The following is a 22,335-nucleotide window of genomic DNA, read 5'->3' as shown; positions in this document are numbered from 1 at the left end:
TACCTTGTTTTCTTGTTTCACATGTGGATAATTCCTTTTTTTTTTTAAACAATTTGAAGGTCTGTCGCAACCCTGCATTGAGCAAGTCTACTAGTGCCATTTTCCAAGAGCATTTGCTTACTCTTTGTCTCTGTGTTCCATTTTGGGAATGTGTGCACTGTTTTGAACTTTTTCATCATTATTATATTTGTTATGGTGATCTGTGATCAGTGATTATGACTCACTGAAAGCTCAGATGATGTTGCCATTTTTAAGTAATAAAGTATTTTAGAGATTTAAAAAAAAATTATTTATTTGAGAGAGAGTGAGAGCATGAGCAGGAGAAGGGGCAGAGGGAGAGGGAGAAGCAGACTCCCTTTCGAGCACGGAGTCTAAAGTGGGGCTCGATCCCAGGACCCTGGGATTATGACCTGAGCCGAAGGCAGATGCTTAACTAACGGAGACACCCAGGGGCCCCTAAGTAATAAGGAATTTTAAAATTAAGGTATGCACATTTTTTTTAGACAATACTTTTATATACTTAATAAACTACAATATAGTGTAAAGATAACTTTTATAGGTAAAAATCCATTTGACTTGCTTTATTGTGATATTTACTTTAAAACTGCAGTGGTTTGAAACCGAACCCGCAAGATCTCTGAAGTATGCCTGTAGTATGAAATCCATCATTCAATGACTAGCAGAGCACAAAACAGGATAAACAGTGTATGTCTTCCAGCCATGAAATACAAGGTGATGTCAATGCAGCAGATTTTCAGCCAAATCTGAAGGTCTATACAGATCAATAGCTGTATCCAATCTTTTTTTTAAAATTTGAATTCCAGTTAATGTATAGTGTACAATTTAGTGATTCAACACTTACACAAAACACCTGGTACTCATCAAGACAAGTGCACTCTTTAATCCTCACCCTCAATTTAACCCATCCTGCCCCTCCCCTCTGATGACCATCAGTTTGTTCTCTACAGCTAAGAGTCTGTTTCTTGGTTTGCCTCTCTCTTTTTTCCCCAATAATCATTCCTTTGGTTCTTAAATTCCACATATGAGTGAAATCAGGTGTCCAAACTTCTTTACTATGGCTATGCATACTGGTTTTGGCACAAATCACTTATTCGGTCTTTTGATTAGATTTATTCAGGCTTTGGATATAACCAATCAATGAGCACTAAGTAGTGCTAAATAGAATTCCACTTCTGAGGCTGGAAATACACAACTGTATACACTAAGCAACTAGCACGTGGCTTAGCTGAAGAAATGGTGAGGAGAATGAATAGGACTGGGAACTAAAACTGACAGGCGTCAACTCACTATAGTGGATGGGAGGTTTGGTAACTACAGCAATACACCCAATTATTTTATGCTCCTAGATGCCCGGTCATCACTGGTAAACTATCAGTACCATGACTTCCAGAATGGACAGCAGGCATGAATATAACCCTTCCTGCGTGAGTTACACATGTTGGCCTATACAGATTAGCACTGGACAAGCGGTGAGGAGGAGAGCAGAGGAAGATGAAAATAATCTAGGAGATATAGTTTTTAAAAAGGCACTTGGGATATTAGAACTCTGGATTATGACATACTAGAGAAAGCAGACCACTTTCTGTTAAGGTGATCAGAAATGTTCTGGTTCATTTTGAACAAGCTAGAAGCACAAGCAGTGATACCACTAACAGGTCTCTCAGCTAAACTATCTTTGGAAAGGATCAACAAAATGAAAAATCTTTGAAAAGACTGGATTCCTGATGGTAGAAACAAGCAATATGCATAAAAAATGTAAAGAAACTATTGCCTGAGTGGGAAAAGGATAAGTGGTTTAAATGTTGCCAGGGGAGAATTAGAAGCACTGTGTAAAACTCCAAGTAAATAAACTTACTGTATGTCACTGGAAATGGCCTAGGATGAAAACAAAATGAATTCTCCAAGAAACATGTGACCATTAGCATCAGGCTCACCAGGGGCACTAGCGCTGAAGTGAACCAAAACCTACTTCTGAAATCTAGGTTGTTTCCTCCATCACCACCTTTACTCTTATTTCCATGGAGAATTTCAAGGGCCATTGTTTCTAACTGTTCAAAATTACAATGTCTATGATGAGTATAATGTATTGGTGTTTATCTTTCTCTTCTATGGTAACATGCTCATTTCTTAAGCGAGGCTTCAGTAACAGTGGAAATAGGAAGCAAGCTTTTTGCTTACTGTCCGTGTCCACTTTTGCCTGGGCATCACCAGGCAAAGCCCTTCTGTAGTTCTAACCTCTTAAATCCTGTTGTGTGCGAGCACCGCCCATGCTCTGTCTCGGCATTCGAAGAGAAGTTCTCAAAGGCGTATGTCTCTGCTCATCCAGGTAAGCAAGGTCCTCCAAATGGGCAGAGCTTGTGGCTGACAAGACAGAAAAGTTTAGTCAGAATATATAAGTTCAGAACACTTTCAGTTAGTCTCTATCTCCCAAACTTGGGAATCAGCGCTTATTCCAGCATATACATTTACCAAGAGTTTGCAGAACTCACGGTCCTCGTCAGTGTCCCGAACATGTGCGGAGAGAAAATGTCAAGAGTTGTCTTCAGCTCCTTCATCACTATCAACTGCCTGAGGTTATGAAGAGTACTAGCAACAAGCTGGCAAACACACTTGTACCTGACAACAAAAATTATTAGTTTTTGCTTCTTTGGGGTCACAACTACCACTTGTAGAACAAGGCATAAACATCATCAGTGGAGAACCATGTTCCAATTTATATTGAGCTGTAAGAAAAACATGAAGCTCTGTTTCCGACATTTTCCCTTCATGCTAAAGAATGAAATATGAAAACATTCTGAAAACAATTTTCATGTGTGTATATCTTTTGGAAAGATAGGAACTAGGACAACAGACAGAGAACTGCTAAAGAGCCTTTAGGGAACTGCCAATGTCCACGAATTCCAAGAAACACTTAATTGCCCTCCAAACATAGTCAGGTATTAAGGCCCCCCATTGCATGAACAAATCCTTTAATCCAGCCACAGGAGAGAGAAGGAAAATGCATGGGTACTGGCAAGGCTATATATTGAGAGCTGTTGGGAACATTCACAATGAACCAAAAAGTGAGGAAACTAAGGATCAGCACTAAAGACAAAACAATTTTTAACAACAACCCGCCCAAACTTCTGTCAGAATACAATCATTTAGAGCTTATAAATTATTAATTAAACTGCTGGTTCAGTTTGTTGCTAATTATGTACGACTCTGTGCCAGGGGTTATTCAGTTCTTTGATGGCAATTATTTACCAAGAGTTTACTGTGTGCCAGGCCCTGTTCTTGAGGCCCTCCCTGGCGTGGCTGCCAGTTTACCTCTGGTGACTGTTTTGAGTGGGTGAGAGGAAGCAAAATGAGATCACTCTTGGCTACAGAGCTCTATTGAAGTACTGTCCATATCCCCAGTTGAGGTAAGACACAAACAACGATCTAAGGTGGATTATGTCTAAGTGGCACAAAGAAAGTCACAAAGTGCTCTCTGAGCTGAAATGGGGGGACAGGGAAGACAGAGAAAAACAGAACAGAAGTAGAGAAAGACAGAAAAGAACAAGAGAGAACATGTTCAAGAGATATATATTCCCTTCGTCCTTCAACTACTGCAATAACCTCAGTTACTTAGGTCTGCTAGAAACCTAGACAAAAGGAACTTCTCCAAATTTATAGATATAGTTTCTGTGGGGAAATAAAAGTCTCTGAAAGCTCATCTTGGGAAGTAAACCAAGAAAAGAAAGTCAAATGTCACATTACACATCAGTGGGTGAGAGTCTCAGAGGAGTAGGAGATAATCTTGATCTCCGCATTCTGAAATTAAAACGATGCAGAAGAGATTACTATTTAATCTTTTATTTAAAAACACTGGAGATATGACTCTTACATCATTCCCACTGGGAGAGTAACAGAGGAACAAGAGATGATCTTGATCTTTGCATTCGGAAACTGAAACTATCCAGAAAAAATAACTACAGAATTTTTCATTTAAAAACACTGGGGACAATGACTTACACTATTCCCACTGGTACTCTAATGTGGTTCCATGAATTAGTTCTTTCTTATGTTTATTAGTCTTTCCTGTTTTAATCTAAGTCTGTTTTCCTTTGTATGGTTCTTTGTCTATAGGTGTGTAGCTACCCACCCCCCCAAAAAAAAAGAAAAGAGAAAGGAGAAAAAGAAGAAGAAGAAGAAAGGGAGAGGGGAAAAAAAGAGCCCTCAGAATTCCCATTTCTACAGAGCCCTTGTAGGAACAGAGAAATATTAGCATCGGCTGAGCAGGGCCCCTTACACAGAGATCAGAGTTTCAGCTTTGTAGGGCCTTTCCTCCAAGTTTCTATGGGTTAATAACCCTAGCCTCTTCTTGTGCCCGCAGGCTCAGAGATGCTAGCTGTTTCCTGCAGCTGATAAGTCCATGATACCTCAGTGTTTCCTTTTTACCTTTTTAGTTCATTTAAACATAGTCAACCATTTTTTACATATCGAATTTTCTGGTAAATATGGTTTCTGTATCCTGGCTAGCCCCTGACCCATACACCACAGAATGTAGTGGAGCAGCTATCTTTTCATATATGTGATGTTGGTAATAAAGCCATACCACAGAATGAAGATGTGGAAGGAATCTTAACAGTCATCTAGTCCAGAGGTCAGCACATTCAGGCCTGTAGATGAAATCTGGCCTGCTGCCCATTTTTGTAAATAAAGTTTTACTGAAACACAGCCTTGCCTGTTCCTTAAGTATTCATTTACAACAGTTGCGAGAGAGGCCATATTAGCCTGCAAAGCCTAAAATACTTACTAGCTGGCCTTTTAAAAGAATGTCTGTTGATCCCAAACCAGTCAAATTGCTTCATTTTGCAGATTAGTACTGTAGAGTGACTTGTCTACAGTGAATCACTCTTTTATGGTAGAGCCAGGCCTCAAAACCAGCTATCTGATCATCAGTCCAGTGAGTGCTCTCTGCATTGTGGGCCCCTCCACCTCCCCCGTCTTTAAAGCTTAAACAGATTTAATTCTTCCTTAAAAGGCTTATTTTTAAAAATCCCTTCTTTATCTTTGTCACTTCCTCTCAACTCCTAGTTTTTTTATGGCTTCAAAGAGCAGTAATCAAACCTGGGTAACAGAGACCTTAGAATGCAAGTGAAGGTACTGGTGTAGCCTGGACTAATAATCTTCACCCTTCAAATATTTTTTCCACAGTAAGAAACAAGAGAACAAACAAAAGCCCCCAAATTTGTTATTTTTTTTAAAAACAAAAAATACAGATAAGGCACTTTCTAAAGCTGATAAACTGAAGAGTAATATGAAAAGAGTATCAATAACAATGAGAATATCTTTTAAAGATTTATAGATGAGCGAGATCTGTACTTTGAGTAGAGATCTGAATAACAGATAATCCATTTTAATTTCTCTTTACTGAGAAGACCTTCTGGCAGGTACTACCAGCCCCAGCCTCAGTTTTCTATTCCAAAAGAGCTGTTGGCAGCATTTGTTCAATCTAAACGCTTAGTGTAAACTTAACAAGCTTTGCTAAACAAATCTTTACCATCTTAATTCCTTGGAAAATGGACATCAGTTGTTTTATTGTTTTACTTCACAAAACCAAGAAATGTAGTAAAGATATTTTGTAACGAGTACATGTCTCCATTTCAGTCAGATGACATTAGGAGAAAAAGGCAAATACCCTAATTATCGAGCTGAATGAACAGTTCATTCCTCTACAAATCCAAATACTCATAGGCAAACAGTGAACTAAGGAAGAACAGTGATCTTCGGTGTCAAGTGCAAGAGCTCTGAAGCCTGATTCAGGCACAGACAGACCTCAAATCAGCCGGTGGGGAACTACTGTTTTAATCCGGATTGCAAATAAATTATGTTTAGCGCTAGTTAAGTCTACTAAGACATTTGTTCTTTTTCTTATTTTAGCAACCAGTATCTTCTTTTTGTTGATCTCTGAATCTATCACAGCTTTATCAAATAATCCAAAATGTTTTTTTCACTGCCTGTATCCCTTATTAAATCACTATTCTCCTTAGTCTTACTTTGCTTCTCACTGCCTCGTCATTTTCAAAATTCTTGCCCATTATTTAAAGGAATATGAGACAAATATTGGAAAGATGAGCCAGGAGACCTGAAATTCTGTTAGCTGTGGCCCTTTGTTCCACTAGTTGTATAGGTGCACTCTCCCTCATGATCCCTTGAATGTTTTCCATTTGTAAGCCACTTTCAGAGAAGTCTGTTGTAGTTTGTCAAACATCTCACTGTCAAATTTGCTCGTTACATTTTCTCTGCTTCCCTGACTGATCCTCCAGTCAAAATTAATTGCTTCTCCCCTTTAGCAAGCACATACATATATTAATTAAATCTGTGTGATGCAGCTACTTGCCCACATTGCTGTCTTCCCTTGTTATAATAGGTTCTGGAAGGCAAGAAAGCAATGCCTGGTTCATCTTTGATAACCCTGTCCCCTCAGAGTAAATCAAAGTACTCTGCACTTATGCTTAATACAGAACTGAATTCCAGCTAGTCCTACCTAGATTTAGATACATGTCTGGCTCTAGCTTCATCCTCCTCATCGCTCTGTTTAATGTTTATCAGACATCACTATGATAATATGCTCAGCTCCAATGTTTATATAAACTTCCTTCAAGTACCACTGAAGTACTTGTCTTGAAGTCCCTCTTCTACTTTTTTCTATAGCAGATACACTTCCTTTCATACTATATAGATTACCTATTACATTTATTTTATTTTCTCTGGCTAGAATGTAAACTTCATGGGGCGGGGCAGGGATTTCTGTTTTGTTTACTGATGTTTCTCAAGTGTTTTGAGCAGTGCCTGTCATATATACAGTACATATTCAGTAAACACTTGTCTAATAACTGAATAACTGTATTTGACATACACTCTGTGTTCTGGCCACATTTAAATGATCAATGAATGACAAATTAGGTTTTGTCTTCTGGGGTTGTTTTGAAAGCTAAGGATGAAGGAGGCGGCTATAACAACAATGTCTTGAATATCTTCATCACATACAAACACCAATGGCCGACCTACAGGGACATACATGTTTCCACCTCACAGTGGTACTCTCACTGTGAAACTGTCCTAGCATGTTTTATCTGAGAGAGTTCCATCAAAAATTAATACTATAATATTTAATGAACATTTTTAGCATAGGAGATAATTAGGTAAGTCAGACTGAACAAAAGAAAGAAGAAAAACAAATATACAATTAAAAAAATTACATGAAAAGAAAATGCTTTAAAAAGTAAACTTCCATGTAAAATCTATAAAAAAGTAAAATCTATGTCATTAAATATCCTTGTTTTCAGAGAAGGAAGAGGGAAGTGGAAAAAGGGAGCATCTATGTATTTTTTGAGATCTCCTAGGATTGAACAGCTAATTCATTTATAGAACATTTAACTGACATACTTTCTGAAGTCAAAATAACTTAACAAGTAAGTGGGCAGAAAAAAATCCAGCAGACAGCATTTGGTACAAAACATTCCAGAGGCAACTCTATATTGAGTATGAAACCAGTCTCAATTGTTTCTTCTTATATCAGTTGTCACAGTACAAACAGATTTTAGTAACACGACTGTCTTTCTGGCTGACCTGAGCAGGGAGCTTGGAATGACATTATGTTTGCTACAGTCTGGGCAAGAAGCCACTGTGCTGTCCTTATACCCTTGATTCATAAAGTCAACATTCTGACTGCTGAAAAGCCCGTATTTTCTTCTTCATAAGAACCTCACTACAGCTTCTGATTGGATTCACCTAAATCCCCCAAGATCCCCATTTTGCATTTACCTGATTCTTAAGATCTTTTTCTTAGGAAAATGTGCAGCTCCAAACGTTAGCAAGTAGATGGTGAGAGTTTGTATTTTCACTGACTTTCACTGCTTATATGTTTCCTTGACAGACTCCTCATTTTCACACAAAGCAATGAGGACAGCTGCTGTAAGTGACTACTCCTGCTGTCCACATCCCTCCAATTCCCAGCCAATCTCATTTTAAGAGATCACAGACATCCTACTCTCCAATAATTTCTGCCATGCAACCGCAAGTCCACAAATTCTCTAATTCCTTTCAGCACAACAGGCTTAAAAAATAAACATGCAGTAGTGATTTACATTTTGAAAACAATAAAATAGTTTCAATTTTATGTATCTTAGAATTTTAATTTAAAGGTAGAGTCTATACATCTGAATTTATATTCAGAAAACCGAACTACTCTAGGAAAAACTCAAGCCTTGAAAGTAGAGATTGCCAAAACTCAGCTTTAATCACTTTGCCATTCAAGTTAAAAGTTTTTATTTTCAGTAAATAGCACTACCTTCATATATGGCATATTGTGGAACTTTTAAATGATACATGTAAGAACAGACTTCACTTGTTTGAATCTTTATGTTTCTAAAAGTATACAGCTTTTGGACCAAATTAATGGATCAATATATTTATACTTAGAATAATCAGACTTCTATTTTAATAGTTGATAATGAGTACATGGTTGTTTTTTCTTTCTTCTTCTTCTATTTTTTTTTTTAACAGATTTTATTTACTTATTTGACAGAAAGAGAGAGCACAAGCAGGGGGAGGAGCAGGCAGTGTGAGAGGGAGAAGCAGTCTCCCCGCTGAGCAGGGGGCCTGAAGCAGGACTCAATCCCAGACCCCGGGATCATGACCTGAGCCAAAGGCAGATGCTTAACAGACTGAGCTACCCAGGTGCCCCAGTACAGGGTTGTTTTAAAATTTTCCTTACATATATATTTTCCATGTATGTTGCAGGTGAGTTCAAAGCTCAGAAAAAAATTTTAAAAATCACCATAAACATCTGAATATGTACTAACCCTATTTCTAAGTAAAGTGTTACCAAAGTGTCCCTCCCATTCTTTTTAAAATCAAGGGTTATATGGAATAACAAAGTCAATTTTATTCTTTAGAATTCAATGCAGCAAATTAATTTAAATAATTCCTTGACAATTTCCTGGTCCTGCCAGAAGATGTGGCCCCATAAAGATGCCAGCGAGCTCAAGCAAAGACGGTGACTCTCTTCCCCAAGTAGGAAAAAGTCTATAACATAGCAAGGACCAATAACAATTATTCCCCCAGATTTTCTGAAGTGATGTGAATGGTATTTTCACATCATTATTTAATGTTATTTTGTCTCTAAAGTAATTATATTATTCATACTGAAATAAAGTTTTAAAAAGAAGGCAAATTTAAGAGCGGGATTTGAATAAGGCCTTTTATAACTGGCATTATTTTTTCCCTCAACTGTTCATATGCTTAGAATAATTTAATAAGTATAAAAATAAGTATACATAAATATCTCGTATTTGAAATCCTCAGTTACTCCTGTTCACCAAGGAGATTTGAGTATTTGATCTTCCCACACTTTGGGGAACCACTCCTATGTGCACATTAGAAAGTAAAGGAAAATAAGTATATCTAGAGCTATATTGAGCGCTGACCCGCCACAGCTAAGAAATTGTTTTAAAAAATGATTTAGATACCTAATCATTTTAACTATCAGAGGTTGTGGTCTTACCAAACATTTATACAACATTACACAGTTAGCAGGGTAATTCCCTGTAAAAGTAACTTTATTTCTCTACATTCTGGAAACATTTTCAACCTATAACCTATTAAATTTTGAAGATAACTGAGTCCTCTGGTTTATAGTTCACTTTCCTGCCTCTTTGTGAGGATACTGAAACCATGGTTTCCAGATACAGAAAACAATCCAATACAAACTATTCTCTGACCTATGACTTGCACTGTAGGCAACACTAGATTTGTTTGTATTACATTCAACAATGACAAAAAATAATTTTCTGATTAAGTATGCTCATACTCCAATACATTCAATTTGTACTACTCAGAGAGTATAAAATCCTATTCTCCAAGACAGATCTGTCTGGCTTCTTTTTTTCTCTTCCTTTTTAAACTTTTTTTTTAAAAAAGATTTTATTTGTTTATTTGAGAGGACAGAAAGAGCAAGGGAGCACACAAGTTGGGGGAGTAAGGGGGAGAAGGAGATGCCGACTCCCCACTGAGCAGTGACCCTGGGATCATAACCTCAGACAAAGGCAGACGCTTAACCAAGCAACCCAGGAACCCCTGATTTATCTGGCTTCTGATGGTACATTTACCTTTTATCCTTTTCTTTTTTGAGCAAACATGATCAGTACTACTTAAGAATCTGAAAATCTGTGCTAGCCAGAAAGGCTCTAATTATGGTATGAGCACTGTGATAAACGGAAAAATAATCAACAGTTACGGTCTATGGGCATAGCAAAATAGGCTAATGTTATCCCTTTTATTTTTTTGAACATGGGGGAGCGGCAGGAGAAGGAAAAGAAGAGGATAGAAAGAATTTAAGTGAGTACAGAAAATATTTTCCAATACTTGAATTTAAAACAAATTCCAATAACAAAGAAAAATCATTATTTTGTGGTATTTGATATAAACAGGGTACCTTCTGTTAAAAAGATAAAAAATGACACCAAAAGCATGATCCACAAAAAGAAAAATTTGATAAACTGATGTGATCAAAATGTTTGTGCTTCAAAATACATCAATGAAAAAATTAAAAGATAAGCAACAGACTTGGAGAAAATATTTTGCAAACTTGTCGTTTGATAAAGCATTGTATCCAGCATATACAACAAATGCTTACAACTCAGTAAGACAAAAATCCAAAAAAAAAAATGTGCAAAAGGGTCTGAAAAGATATTTTACCAAAGAAAATATACGAATAACTAATGAGCACACAAAATAAGCTCAACACCATCAGTCATTAAGAAAATACAAATTAAAAATATAACAAGATAGTACTTCACACCCACCCAAGTAATGATAGTAAGAGATAAGACAATAACAAATGGTAGAGAGAATGTGGAGAAAGAGGAATCCACATATACCTTATGAGTGGAATGTAAAATGGTGCAGCTACTTTAGAAAACATTTTGGCAATTTCTTAAAAAGTTAAACATATATTTACCCTATGATACAGCATTTCCACTCCTAGGTATCTATCCAAGAGAAATGAAACCATATGTCCATCCCAAGACTTGCACATGAATGTTCATAGCAGCACTATTCAAAATAGTCAAAAACTGATAAAAACCTAAATGCCTGTCAACTGGTCAATCAATAAAATGTGGTACAGGCACACAAAGGAATACTATTTGCAATAAGAAGGAACAAACTTTTGATACATGCTATATGACAGATGAACCTCAAAAACATGATGCTAAGAAGCCAGACAAAAGAGACCACATTTATAAGAAAGGTCCAGAAAAGTGAAGTCTACAGAGATAGAAAATATATTAGTGGCTGCCTGGGGCAGGGGATGGGAATAAAATTAATATTAAATAGACGTGAGGACCATGTCATCACGACATATTATTGGGATGATGAAATGTTCTAAAATTGATTTATGGTAAAGGTTGCAGAACTTAGTAAATATGCTAAATTGGGTAGATTATTCAAAATGGGTAAATTTTACAATATGTAAAACATAACTCAAAATAATTGTTTTTTAAAAAAGGATAAATTCACATAGAGACTACTGCTTCAGGACTTTATCTAGGGTAACACTGAACTAAGGTGGCAATTAAAATCATTTCTGGCCAGTCTGGGTACTGATCCTAGGTTTATGGTTGGAACACGTGGAACACTTTAAGTAAATTATCCATTTGTTGAAGTTACTAGGTTATTTTATACGCACACGCGCGCGCGCGCGCGTATATATTCATTCATTCATTCATTTATTCTGAGAGAGAGGGGTGGAGGGTAGAGGAAGAGAGAATCCCAAATAGACGCCACCCCCAGTGCAGAGCCAGACAAGAGGATTGATCTCAGCATCCTGAGATCATGACTTGAACCAAAATCAACAGTCTGACACTTAACAGCCTGAGCCACCCAGGCGCCCCCTAGGTGATTTTTAATCAACACTAAAAATAGGTATTTCTTCAAAGACCTAGTTATGTCACCAAGAACCACTATTTCTAAACCAAAGGGATAATTCTTCTAAAAAGACAGAAGCCTAAATACTTCATACATTTTTTTTAATTGAGGTATGGCTTATATATGTTAACTATATACATCTTAAGTGCATAGCTCAATAAATGATGATATGTTTACACACCCATGCAACCACCATTCAATCAAGATATAGAAGGCTCCCTTGACATTCCCACCAAAGGTACCCACTATCTTAGTTCTATCACCATAGAAATGACAGAGTTTTGTCTATTTTTCTACACTTCATAAAAATATACATATTTCATATAATATGCCCTCTCCATGATGTTATCTTGGCTACAACATTCTTTTTCATTGTTGTATAAAATTTATTAAACCAGTCTACTGTTGACAGACATTTGGATGATTTCAAGCTTTTGGGTATTATGAATAAAATAGATATGAACATTCTTACATTTATTTATATTTATTTTAGTTATTTTTTGGTGAATATAAAGACTATTTTTTCCTAGTAGGCTCCATGCCCAACACGGGACCTGACCCAGAGACCAAAAGTCATGTGCTCTACCAGCTGAGCCAGCCGGGCACCTGGGGATTTATTTTTGATGGCCATTCTATGCAGAAGTGGAACTGATAGTTTTAGGTAACATGCATAAACAGCTTTAGACACCTTTAATAGACCTTGCCAAGCACCTTTACAAAGTACTAGTTCCAGTTTATTATTATACTCCCATTAGCAATGTATGACAATTTCGACGGCATCACATCCACACTAACACATGGTATTGTCATTCCTTTTAATTTTGTGACAATGCCCACAGTCGTTTCTCACTGCCAGGACGTAGGAAGGATCTGATGTCTTACTCTACTTCTAACAAACTGGGATGGCGGAAGACATCAGACATCTAGGTCAGAGATGAAAGACATTTCATTACTCAGAAGAAAAGCAAAAGCCAGAGTATCAACACTGGAGTTGCTCTCTGAGGCGGAATTCCCACAGGCAACACCAAGAGCTGGGTGACACCAGCACATGCAGATGGGTGTGCTGTGAGAAGAGGTGCACTGTGCCTATGAATTAATTTGTGTTTTCTAGGAATTTGTAAGTGGGATCATATAGTATATTCTCCTTTTTGTCTGGCTTCTTTCACTCATTGTAACCATTTTGAAACTTGTGTGCATTGCTGCAGTATCAATAGTTCATTTCTTTTTACTGCTAGGTAGTACCCATCATAAGGATATGTTCTAATTTATTTATCCATTCAACTGCTGGGGGCCATCCGGATGTTCACAATTTTTGGCTATTAACAAATAAAGGTGTATATCTTTGTAAGAACATGTGTTTCCACTTCTCCCTCTATAAATCCTACTGATTTTTTGACCTCACATGTCTCTTACATATATTATAATCATATATAGGTATATATTATGTATTACATATATAATCTGGATATTATATGTATAAACATATACTTTAAAGACTCATAAGTAATATTAACCTTTGGAGAGGGGTACTAGATGGAGAGAGGAGTGGCTTTTTCTCTTGTATATTTTTGGTCCAATTTGAACTTTTGTTTGATTTATATATATATTATGTAACACATATGAATCTTTATTTTTTTTATTTTTTATTTTTAAAAAAGAGTTTTTTTATTTATTTATTTTGGCAGAGACAGAGATTACAAGTAGGCAGAGAGGCAGGCAGAGAGACAGAGAGGGGGAAGCAGGCTCCCTGCTGAGCAGAGAGCCCGATGCGGGGCTGATCATGTCCCAAGCCGAAGGCAGAGGCCTTAACCCACTGAGCCACCCAGGCGCCCCACACATATGAATCTTTAATTTCTAGAATATGTCAGCAGGAACTACTGGGCAAGGAAATTACGGCTCATTTTTGTTTTTTTCTTTGTATTTCTCTGTATTTAAAAAAAAAATTTAATAAATGTTACTTTTTAAGGCAATAAAAGAAGAAAATCTCCCAAGCCATTTTCTCAACTCTCCCAATACCTGGTGATTCGCTCCCTATATTCTGCATAATACCACAAGCTTTTGATGAACTATTTTCTCTAACTCCAGGCTCTCCTCCTTCAGTTCATCCTATATGGATGAGTATATAGCCATTTTTCTAATCTGAAAATCTGGTTATACAGCTCCTGCTTAGACTGACTAGCAACAAAATAAACCTAATACCATCAGAGCACAGAAGCTCCTCGGTATCACCTGCAACATCACTTTCCACTATGCCGTCACTGTACCACAGGTTCTAGTCATGCTGCAATGCCAATAACACAGTAACATGCCAAGTTCCTTCACTTCTTGGGGCTTCCTTCCTTTTTTTTCTGACCTTGTTGCAACTTCTCGCTCATCCCTTTCTGTGATGTCTTCTATTCCTCTCTACCCTCTCCCCCTCCTTTTTAAAAGATTAATTATTTTGAGAAAGAAAGAGAGCAAGAGCTAGGGGGAGGGGCAGAGGGAGAGGGAGAAGCAGACTCCCCTATGAGCAGGGTGCCTGACGTGGGGCTTAATCCCAGGACTGTGAGATCATGACCTGAGCAGATGGCAGATGCTCGACTGACTGAGCCACCCAGGTGCCTCTACCTTCCTCCTTTGCGTTCAGATGCTTCCCTCCTCTGTGTTCTTATGGTACTTTATAAATTACTGTATTATAGCAGTTATCCCACTGAGGCTGACTATTTTACAAAAACAGCAATGGATGTCAATTAGAATTCCATCCTGTAATTCTCTGTAAAATTATCCTTTTTTTTTTAAAAAAGATTTTATTTATTTATTAGAGAGAGAGCACAAGCAGAGGGGAGAAGGAGAAGCAGGCTTTCTGAAGAGCAGGGAGCCCAACATGGGGCTCAATCCCAGGACCCTGGGATCATGACCAGAGCTAAAGGCAGATGCTTAACCCACTGAGCCACCCAGGCGCCCATGTAAAATTCTTATCCTCATATTTGGTGAAGTCAGTGTCCCAAAGAATATGCAAAGATTTACTGAAGTTGAAGTGTAGCCACAAATATATTGATGCCTATAATGGGTAGAGTTGCTAAATGGCAGTTGGCAAAAAATATACCATGAGAGGTCATTTAGAAGCCCTCCAAATTCACAGATTGGATGGCAATTCCCTGAAAGTTGACCACAATTTAAAAGATTTTATTAAGTAACTAGAATATCAGCTCTTGCAAGATAAAATTCTAAATAAATGAAAATCTTACAATCCATGTAAAAGAAAAAAGGTACTCTTCATCTGATAAAATGTTGCTTGCTTTGTAAAGTTTTTAAGAAAATATTTTAAATGGCATTTTTTACCTGGTTATTAAAATACTAAGTTCTAAAAAAAGCTAAAGTTCTGTTCTCTGTTCTGTGTTCTCTGTAAAAAAGCTAAGTTCTGTTCTCTGTGATAGAGCTATATAGTCAATTTCTTCTATATGTATTAAAGAAGGAACTGGTAACTCACTGATACTTACGACAGTTGCCTTGTGCTAATTTCTAGAGAACAAGAGTGTTAGAAAACTTTAGAGAGAGAGAAGGATAATATCTGGCCAGTTCGTCCTGGACAATTCTTTGTACAACCTAAGGTTAGCATCTGAATAGGGTAAATAATGAATACAGATATTTATTCTTAAGAAGGGCAAAGTACTTTATAATCTCTCCAGTAAACTAAAAAGAGGACAAGAGAAGCTTATACTTTGACTCCTACCAAGTGCTCGGTGCCCTTCTCTAATAGCAGAGCCGGAATTTTCTTATAAATTGCTGCAGCTTAGTTAAGAAGGTGGGATGTACCATTAAGACTGGTAGCTATATTTCCTCAATGTTATGCAGGCAAGGACTTAAACATTTCTTTTCTGGAAAGACTGAATTTGCTTAGCACTGTTTAAGTTACAGCATTCTAGGATTCTAATATGACGTCATTAGTAGGGATCAATATATTCCAAACAACCTAAGAGAGAAAAGTTTCTATCACTATTTATTTATTTATTTATCTATTTTAAAAAGATTTTATTTATTTTTTTTTGACAGACAGAGATCACAAGTAGGCAGAGAGGCAGGCAGAGAGAGAGAGGGAGAAGCAGGCTCCCTGCTGAGCAGAGAGCCCAATGTGGGGCTCGATCCCAGGACCCTGAGACCATGACCTGAGTCGAAGGCAGAGGCTTTAACCCACTGAGCCACCCAGGTGCCCCGTCACTATTTAAAGAAAATAATCTTTGAAAAATTAATATTAAAATCCCTACAGTTACCACATACTCACATGTAATGACTGAGGTTGATGTTCTCCCAGACAATGGAACAAAGAGCAATGTTTTAGAAAAGGTACAAAAAGGCAAGAAGCATCACATTATCATCTGTATAACATAAATCGTTATATCTGGGAAAAAAGAGCTCCCAACTACAATAAGTGTTTTATTATCTTGTGTCAGAGAGACAAACCTTTCAGGCATTCATCAGGCCAGTAAGAAAGACAAACACAACTATGATATTATAGTAGGGACAAAATCTAGATGATGTTGCATTTTGAAAATGCCAGAATGTCCAACTATTCTGCAAAAGCTCCTGGTCTGAATTATTAAGTAGCAACTTAGCTGTATAAAAATATCCTTTGACATCAATCTGAACAGCTGCTAAAGGATAATGGCTCCATACTTCCTTTATGAGTTTATGACTAAGACTGCTAGGAGTGTTTGAGTTATTCTTTCACAGTGTAGGTACCTCGTGATTTTCTTATGATAGGACGACTGGGGTATTGTGAAAATACTGAGCTCTGCCTTGCCTGCCTGTCACTCCCTCAAACTATGAATGATGATTTCTGATAACACAACTTCTACTGAAATACACATTAATTTTAAAACGTTTTTTAACACTACTGTTTTTAAAAACCTCGAACTGAAATATTTTCAAAGACTTTGGATGTGAAAACAATACAGTTAGAAATTCAATAATAAACTTTATTGGTTTTACTCCTGATTTTATGCATGCTGTTACACACTTTGGGAGCAGAACTAAATAACCACTTGAATATGATGACATTCATATTCAAAGCCAGGTTCAAAAAGATATACACGTGCATATTACCCAAACACAAGAATAGCTTAGTCAAAGAAGATGAATGGAAAATTCTGTTAAAGCAGAATTTGCTTTCATTCCAGTATATACGCCGGTAAAATGGTCAATTAAAAAAAAAAAAATCTTACCTGCTACTGAATTTGGCCGTGGCATAAGATACAGAGGAATAGACTGTACGGATTGTGATAAAACTGTTTCCAAATTCCTCTCTGGGATCTTATTCAGACTATACGTAGAAGCCGTCATATTTTCATCGACTCGATACAAACAGGAATCCATGCTGGATTTTTGAGACTGCCAAGGTTTTAGGTTTCCTCCAGATCCTAATTCTTTACTGCTTTCCCCAACATATTTTGTGCGTTCTACATTTTCAGAATAGCTTGTCAACGTAGCTGAAAAAGAGAGTAGAACAAGTTTTAAAAAATCCTCACAAACTTAGAGAGTAAGCTGTTTACTACTATGCAAATTCATTAAGAGTATTAACGATATTATTTTTAAGAAGTTACAGATGATCGTTTCATCTCCACCATGAACTTTAAATAATTGCAAGCAAAATATAATTGTTACATATTTTCTCTCACATCTGTTATGTATTTACTTTAACAACTCTATTTAAATGGAACTAAACACATTCATACATCAGTGCTTAAAGATCTACAACTAGAACCTATCAATGCTAAATATTTCAGAATTTCATCAAAAAGGGAATTTATATAATTTTCATGGATTGCTGAAGAATCCTCCAAATCTCAAAAAGATCTTTATGTTCTTTTTATCCGATATTTTCCCTCAGTTAAATTTATTTCCTGGCCCCTTCTGTGTAGTTAAGAATTAGAAAAAAACAAACGGTTCTTAAGTAGATACATAGGATATACAGGAAAAATAATCTGTCCAAATTAGGAGGCAGTACAGAGCCTTCTTGTACAGCTACCCTCTGTACCGCTAACCCTAGATGTTCCTGCATGGAATCAAACAAAATCTGAAGATTTTAAATAATTTTCATCAATGCTAGAAATGCAAGGATTAAAAATATTAAAATCAAGATTATAAATATCTTAGCAATAATTATAAGAATAAAAGAGGTCATCCCAGGAGAATTTTTAATAGGTTAGTTCATATTCTCTTCTTACATCTTCAATATACTTGTTGTTAAAAGAAGAGACCTAAATTTATTAGGTAATTTCCATAATCCCTTTTAGTGAGGGTTTTCTCTTTGGAAATGAAAATTTAATTCTGGACTTTATAGTAACAGAGGAAAAGATGAGTTATAAAGGAAGACACCCCTGTTGCTTTGAGCCTTTCTGCTCTTTACAATAATAAGTCCTCCTTGCATCTGAGAATTAAGTGCTGCCAACTGTTCTCTGTATCCTCACTGATACTAAGGGAGTCTAGTTCCAAGGTAACATCTACTTGTTGATTGCATCAGAGTGGGCATTCACCATTAGGCTTCTCAAAGATGCCAACGCTCCCTACTCCTACCTACTCTTGACACATTCTCCCCTCTTTTTTTTTTTTTTAAGATTTATTCATTTATTTGAGAAAGAGATAGAGTGTGTGTGTGTATGTGTGTGTGTGTGTGTGTGTGTGTGTGTGTGTGTGTGTGTGCAGGGGGAGGGGCAGAGGACAAGAAGAATCCTCAAGCAGAATCCCTACTGAGTGCAGAGCCCAACATGGCGCTTGATCCCAAAACCCTGAGATCATGATGTGAGTTGAAATCAAGAGTTGATGCTCAACCAACTGAGCCACTCAGGTGCCCTGACACAACCTTTTTGTATATTGCCCCTATTATCTTTTTTATATATTGCTGGGCTCAATGCTGGAATTCTGTTAAGGACTTTTATGTCTATGTTCATGAGAGATACTGGCCTATAGTTTACTTTTTTTTTTTTTTTTTAAGATTTTATTTAGAGATCACAGAGATCACAAGTAGGCAGAGAGGCAGGCAGAGAGAGAAAGAGGGAAGCAGGCTCCCTGCTGAACAGAGAGCCCAATGCGTAGCTCAAACCCAGGACCCTGGGATCATGACCTAAGCCAAAGGCAGAGGCTCTAACCCACTGAGCCACCCAGGCGCCCCTGTAGTTTACTTTTTATATAATGTCTTTGTCTGGCTGATCTTAAGATAATGTTGGCTTCATAAAGTATTCCTTTCACTTCAACTTCCTGGAGCAGTTTCTGTAGAGATGGGAGAAGATATGTGCAAATGACATTACAGACAAAGGGTTGATAACCAAGATCTATAAAGAACTCCTCAAACTCAACACTCAAAAAACAGATAATCACAGCAAAAAATGGGCAGAAGACATGAACAGACACTCCTCTAAAAAGGATATACAAATGGCTAAGAGACACATGAAAAAATGCTCAATATCACTAGCCATCAGAGAAATACAAATCAAAACCACAATGAGATATTACCGTATACCAGTTAGAATGGCAAAAATTAACAAAATAGGAAACAACAAATGTTTGTGAGGATGTAGAGAAAGAGAAACCCTCTTACACCATTGGTGGGAATGCAAGCTGGTGCAGTCACTCTGGAAAACAGTGTGTAGGTTCCTCAAGATGTTAAGAATAGAGCTACCCTATGATGCAGCAATTGCACTACTTGGTGTTTACCCCAAAGATACAGACACAGGGAAAAGAAGAAGCACATATACCCCAATGTTCATAGCAGCAATGTCCACAACAGCCAACTGTAGAAAGAGCCGAGATGTCCTTCAACAGATGAATTGATAAAGAAGATGTGGTCCATATACACAATGGAATATTACTCAGCCACCAAAAATGATGAATATCCACCATTTACATCAACATGGGTGGAACTGGAGGGGATTATGTTAAGTGAAGTAAGTCAAGCAGAGAAAGACAATTATCATATGGTCTTACTCATATATGGAACATAAGCAATAGCACAAGGATAATCGGGGAAAAGAGGGAAATCTAAAGGGGGAGAAATCATAGAGGGAGATGAATCATGAGAGACTGTGGACCCTGAGAAACAATCTGGGGGTTTCAGAGTGGAGGAGGTTGGGGAAGGAAGTAATGGTGATGGGTAGAGAGGAAAGCATGTGCTGTGATGAGCACTGGGTGTTATACTTAACTAATGAATTGTTGAACTACTACATTAAAAACTAATTATGTACCATACAGTGGCCAACTGAACATAATAAAAAAATAATAATAAAAAAGAAGAAAAAAGTAAATGGTATTATGTCTTCCTCAAATGTTTGGTAGAATTTACCTGTCGAGGCATCTGGACTAAGAGCTTCCCTTGTAGGAGAGTTTTAAATAACAAATTCAATTTATATTCAACAGCTATAAAATTATTCAGGTTATCTTTTTTTTTCTCAAATGATCTTTGGTCATGTATTATTTCCAGGAATTTGTTCATCTAAATTGTCAAATGGCATACTTACCCTTTTAATGTTTGTGGGGTCTGTAATGATGTCCCTCTTTTGTTACTGATATTGGTAATTTTTATCTTCTTTTTTTCCTGGTTAATATGACTAGCGGGGTATATCAATATGATTTTCTCTGAGAACAAGCTTTCACAGTTTCACTGATTTTCTCTGTTCCTATTTCACTGATGTTTGCCTTTTATTATTTCCTTCTTTGATCTGATTTGAATTTCTTCTTTTTCTTGTTTAAGTAGAAATTTAGTTCACTAATTAAAAACCTTTCTTTCCTAAAATAAGCATCTAATGCTATAGATTTTCCTCTAAGCATTTCTTCAGCTGCATTCTAAAAATTTTGATGTTTCATTTTATCATTCAATTAAAAATATTTTAAAATTTCCACTGTGATTTTTTTTTTTTTTGACCGTGCTACTTAGAAATGTGTTTAATTTCTAAGCATTTGTGAAATTTCCTGGTATTTTTCTATTATTGGTTTCTAGTTTAAACACTGTGGTTAGAGAACACAGTTTGAAATGGTTTGGTCCATTTACCTTTATTGAGACCTGTTTTATGAAACAGAATATGGTCTCTTGGTGCATCTTCTGTGTATACCTAAAAAGAATCTGAACTATGCTATTGTTAGGTGGACTATCCTATAAAAAATAATCAGGTCAAGTTGGCTAATGGAATTGTTTAGGTCTTTTACATGCTAATTGATTTCCTACTTGGTCTTTAAACCACTGAGAGATGAGAGGTAAAAAAAATCTCTGTGGATTTCTCCCATTTTGAAGCTTTGTTATCCCACGCATGAATATTTTGGATTGTTATTTCCTATTGATGAAATGACCCATTTACCATTATGAAATGACCTTTATTGATAGGTTATCACTGTTTATTCTGAAATCTATCTTGATACTCTTTGTTCTGAAACAGGTGAATGAGGGAGAGAATGAGCATACAGTATAGACTCTAGAACCAGCAGGAGCAACAGGGACTTAATATTCATTTACCAACCATTTCTATGTCTTTTTGGGAGACTGTTACTGGTCATCTTGAAGAACTGGATTTGGATCTCTCCTCTCAGAAAAGAACTGAGTATCACAGTATCATGTTCCCAGGTGAGACTAGATGCTAAAAGAGGGTACTAATAATTGATCTATGTAGTATAAGAGTTGAACTGGATTTGCCACTCTAAATGTACTTACCTGCCTCTTGTCTGGCTATGTAGACTCTACCAGTGGTGTAGATTATTGCCATGATTGGAGCTGGGTCCTTGTTATTAACATCCTGCTCCATACTGAAGAACTGTCTATAGTGGCTATTCTTGGTCCTTTGTAATAATCATGGGCAGAAGTCAAGCACTGTCTTACATACTGCCATATAGCCTTTTATCTGTCTCTAGACTTCCTAGTTGCCATGGAGACATGAGATGCAGTAGGGCTACTGGATTTATGCAATAGTAAGAGTCAGGGAAATAGTATCCTGTTAAGGCTAACATACAATGTGAGAAGGGAACTAGCAGTAGTATCACCTTGTAATTCCCCCTTCCAGAGTTAAGAAATGCATGGTCTCTCTGAAGACCTTCAGTAGAATCAAGCAATCACCTCTGCCAGCTCTGTCATTCCTTTCCTTATAACTGTTTCTCCTCTTTTTCTGCATTACTTCTCTTTCATTCACTCTTGTTTTCTTCATTTATACTCCCTTAATATAGTATGAGCACATAACTTTTTTGTCTCAGGCTCTATTTTTCTAAGGACTCTATGCTCAGGAAGTCTTGTTGATGAAGATGTTGAGAACCATGGGATACTCTTATAGCTAATCCAAATATTCAAGTCAGTTTCGGTATACAGTCAAAACTACTCACTTTAATTAAAAATTCCTTTCATAT

The 22,335-nt window shown here is 36.9% G+C and overlaps 1 protein-coding gene across 11 annotated transcripts in view; it reads right to left on the bottom strand.

Annotated features, from left to right (window-relative positions):
* The window catches only part of TANC2 (tetratricopeptide repeat, ankyrin repeat and coiled-coil containing 2), a 360,787-nt gene that overhangs the window by 114,398 nt on the left and 224,054 nt on the right, over nt 1-22,335 (bottom strand). For all 11 annotated transcript variants that reach the window (XM_082706545.1, XM_082706546.1, XM_082706542.1 and 8 more), the window contains 2 exons: nt 17,181-17,444; nt 2,257-2,382 (listed from right to left, as the gene is read on the bottom strand). In XM_082706545.1, coding sequence (XP_082562671.1) covers nt 2,257-2,382; nt 17,181-17,444 — 390 coding nt within the window. The remainder of the gene's footprint in view (nt 1-2,256; nt 2,383-17,180; nt 17,445-22,335) is intronic.

The sequence above is a fragment of the Mustela nivalis genome, assembly GCF_964662115.1.
Source record: "Mustela nivalis genome assembly, chromosome: 17".
NCBI lineage: Eukaryota > Metazoa > Chordata > Mammalia > Carnivora > Mustelidae > Mustela > Mustela nivalis.
The sequence above is the reverse complement of the archived record's forward strand: the minus strand, read 5'-3'. Positions and strand labels throughout refer to the sequence as shown.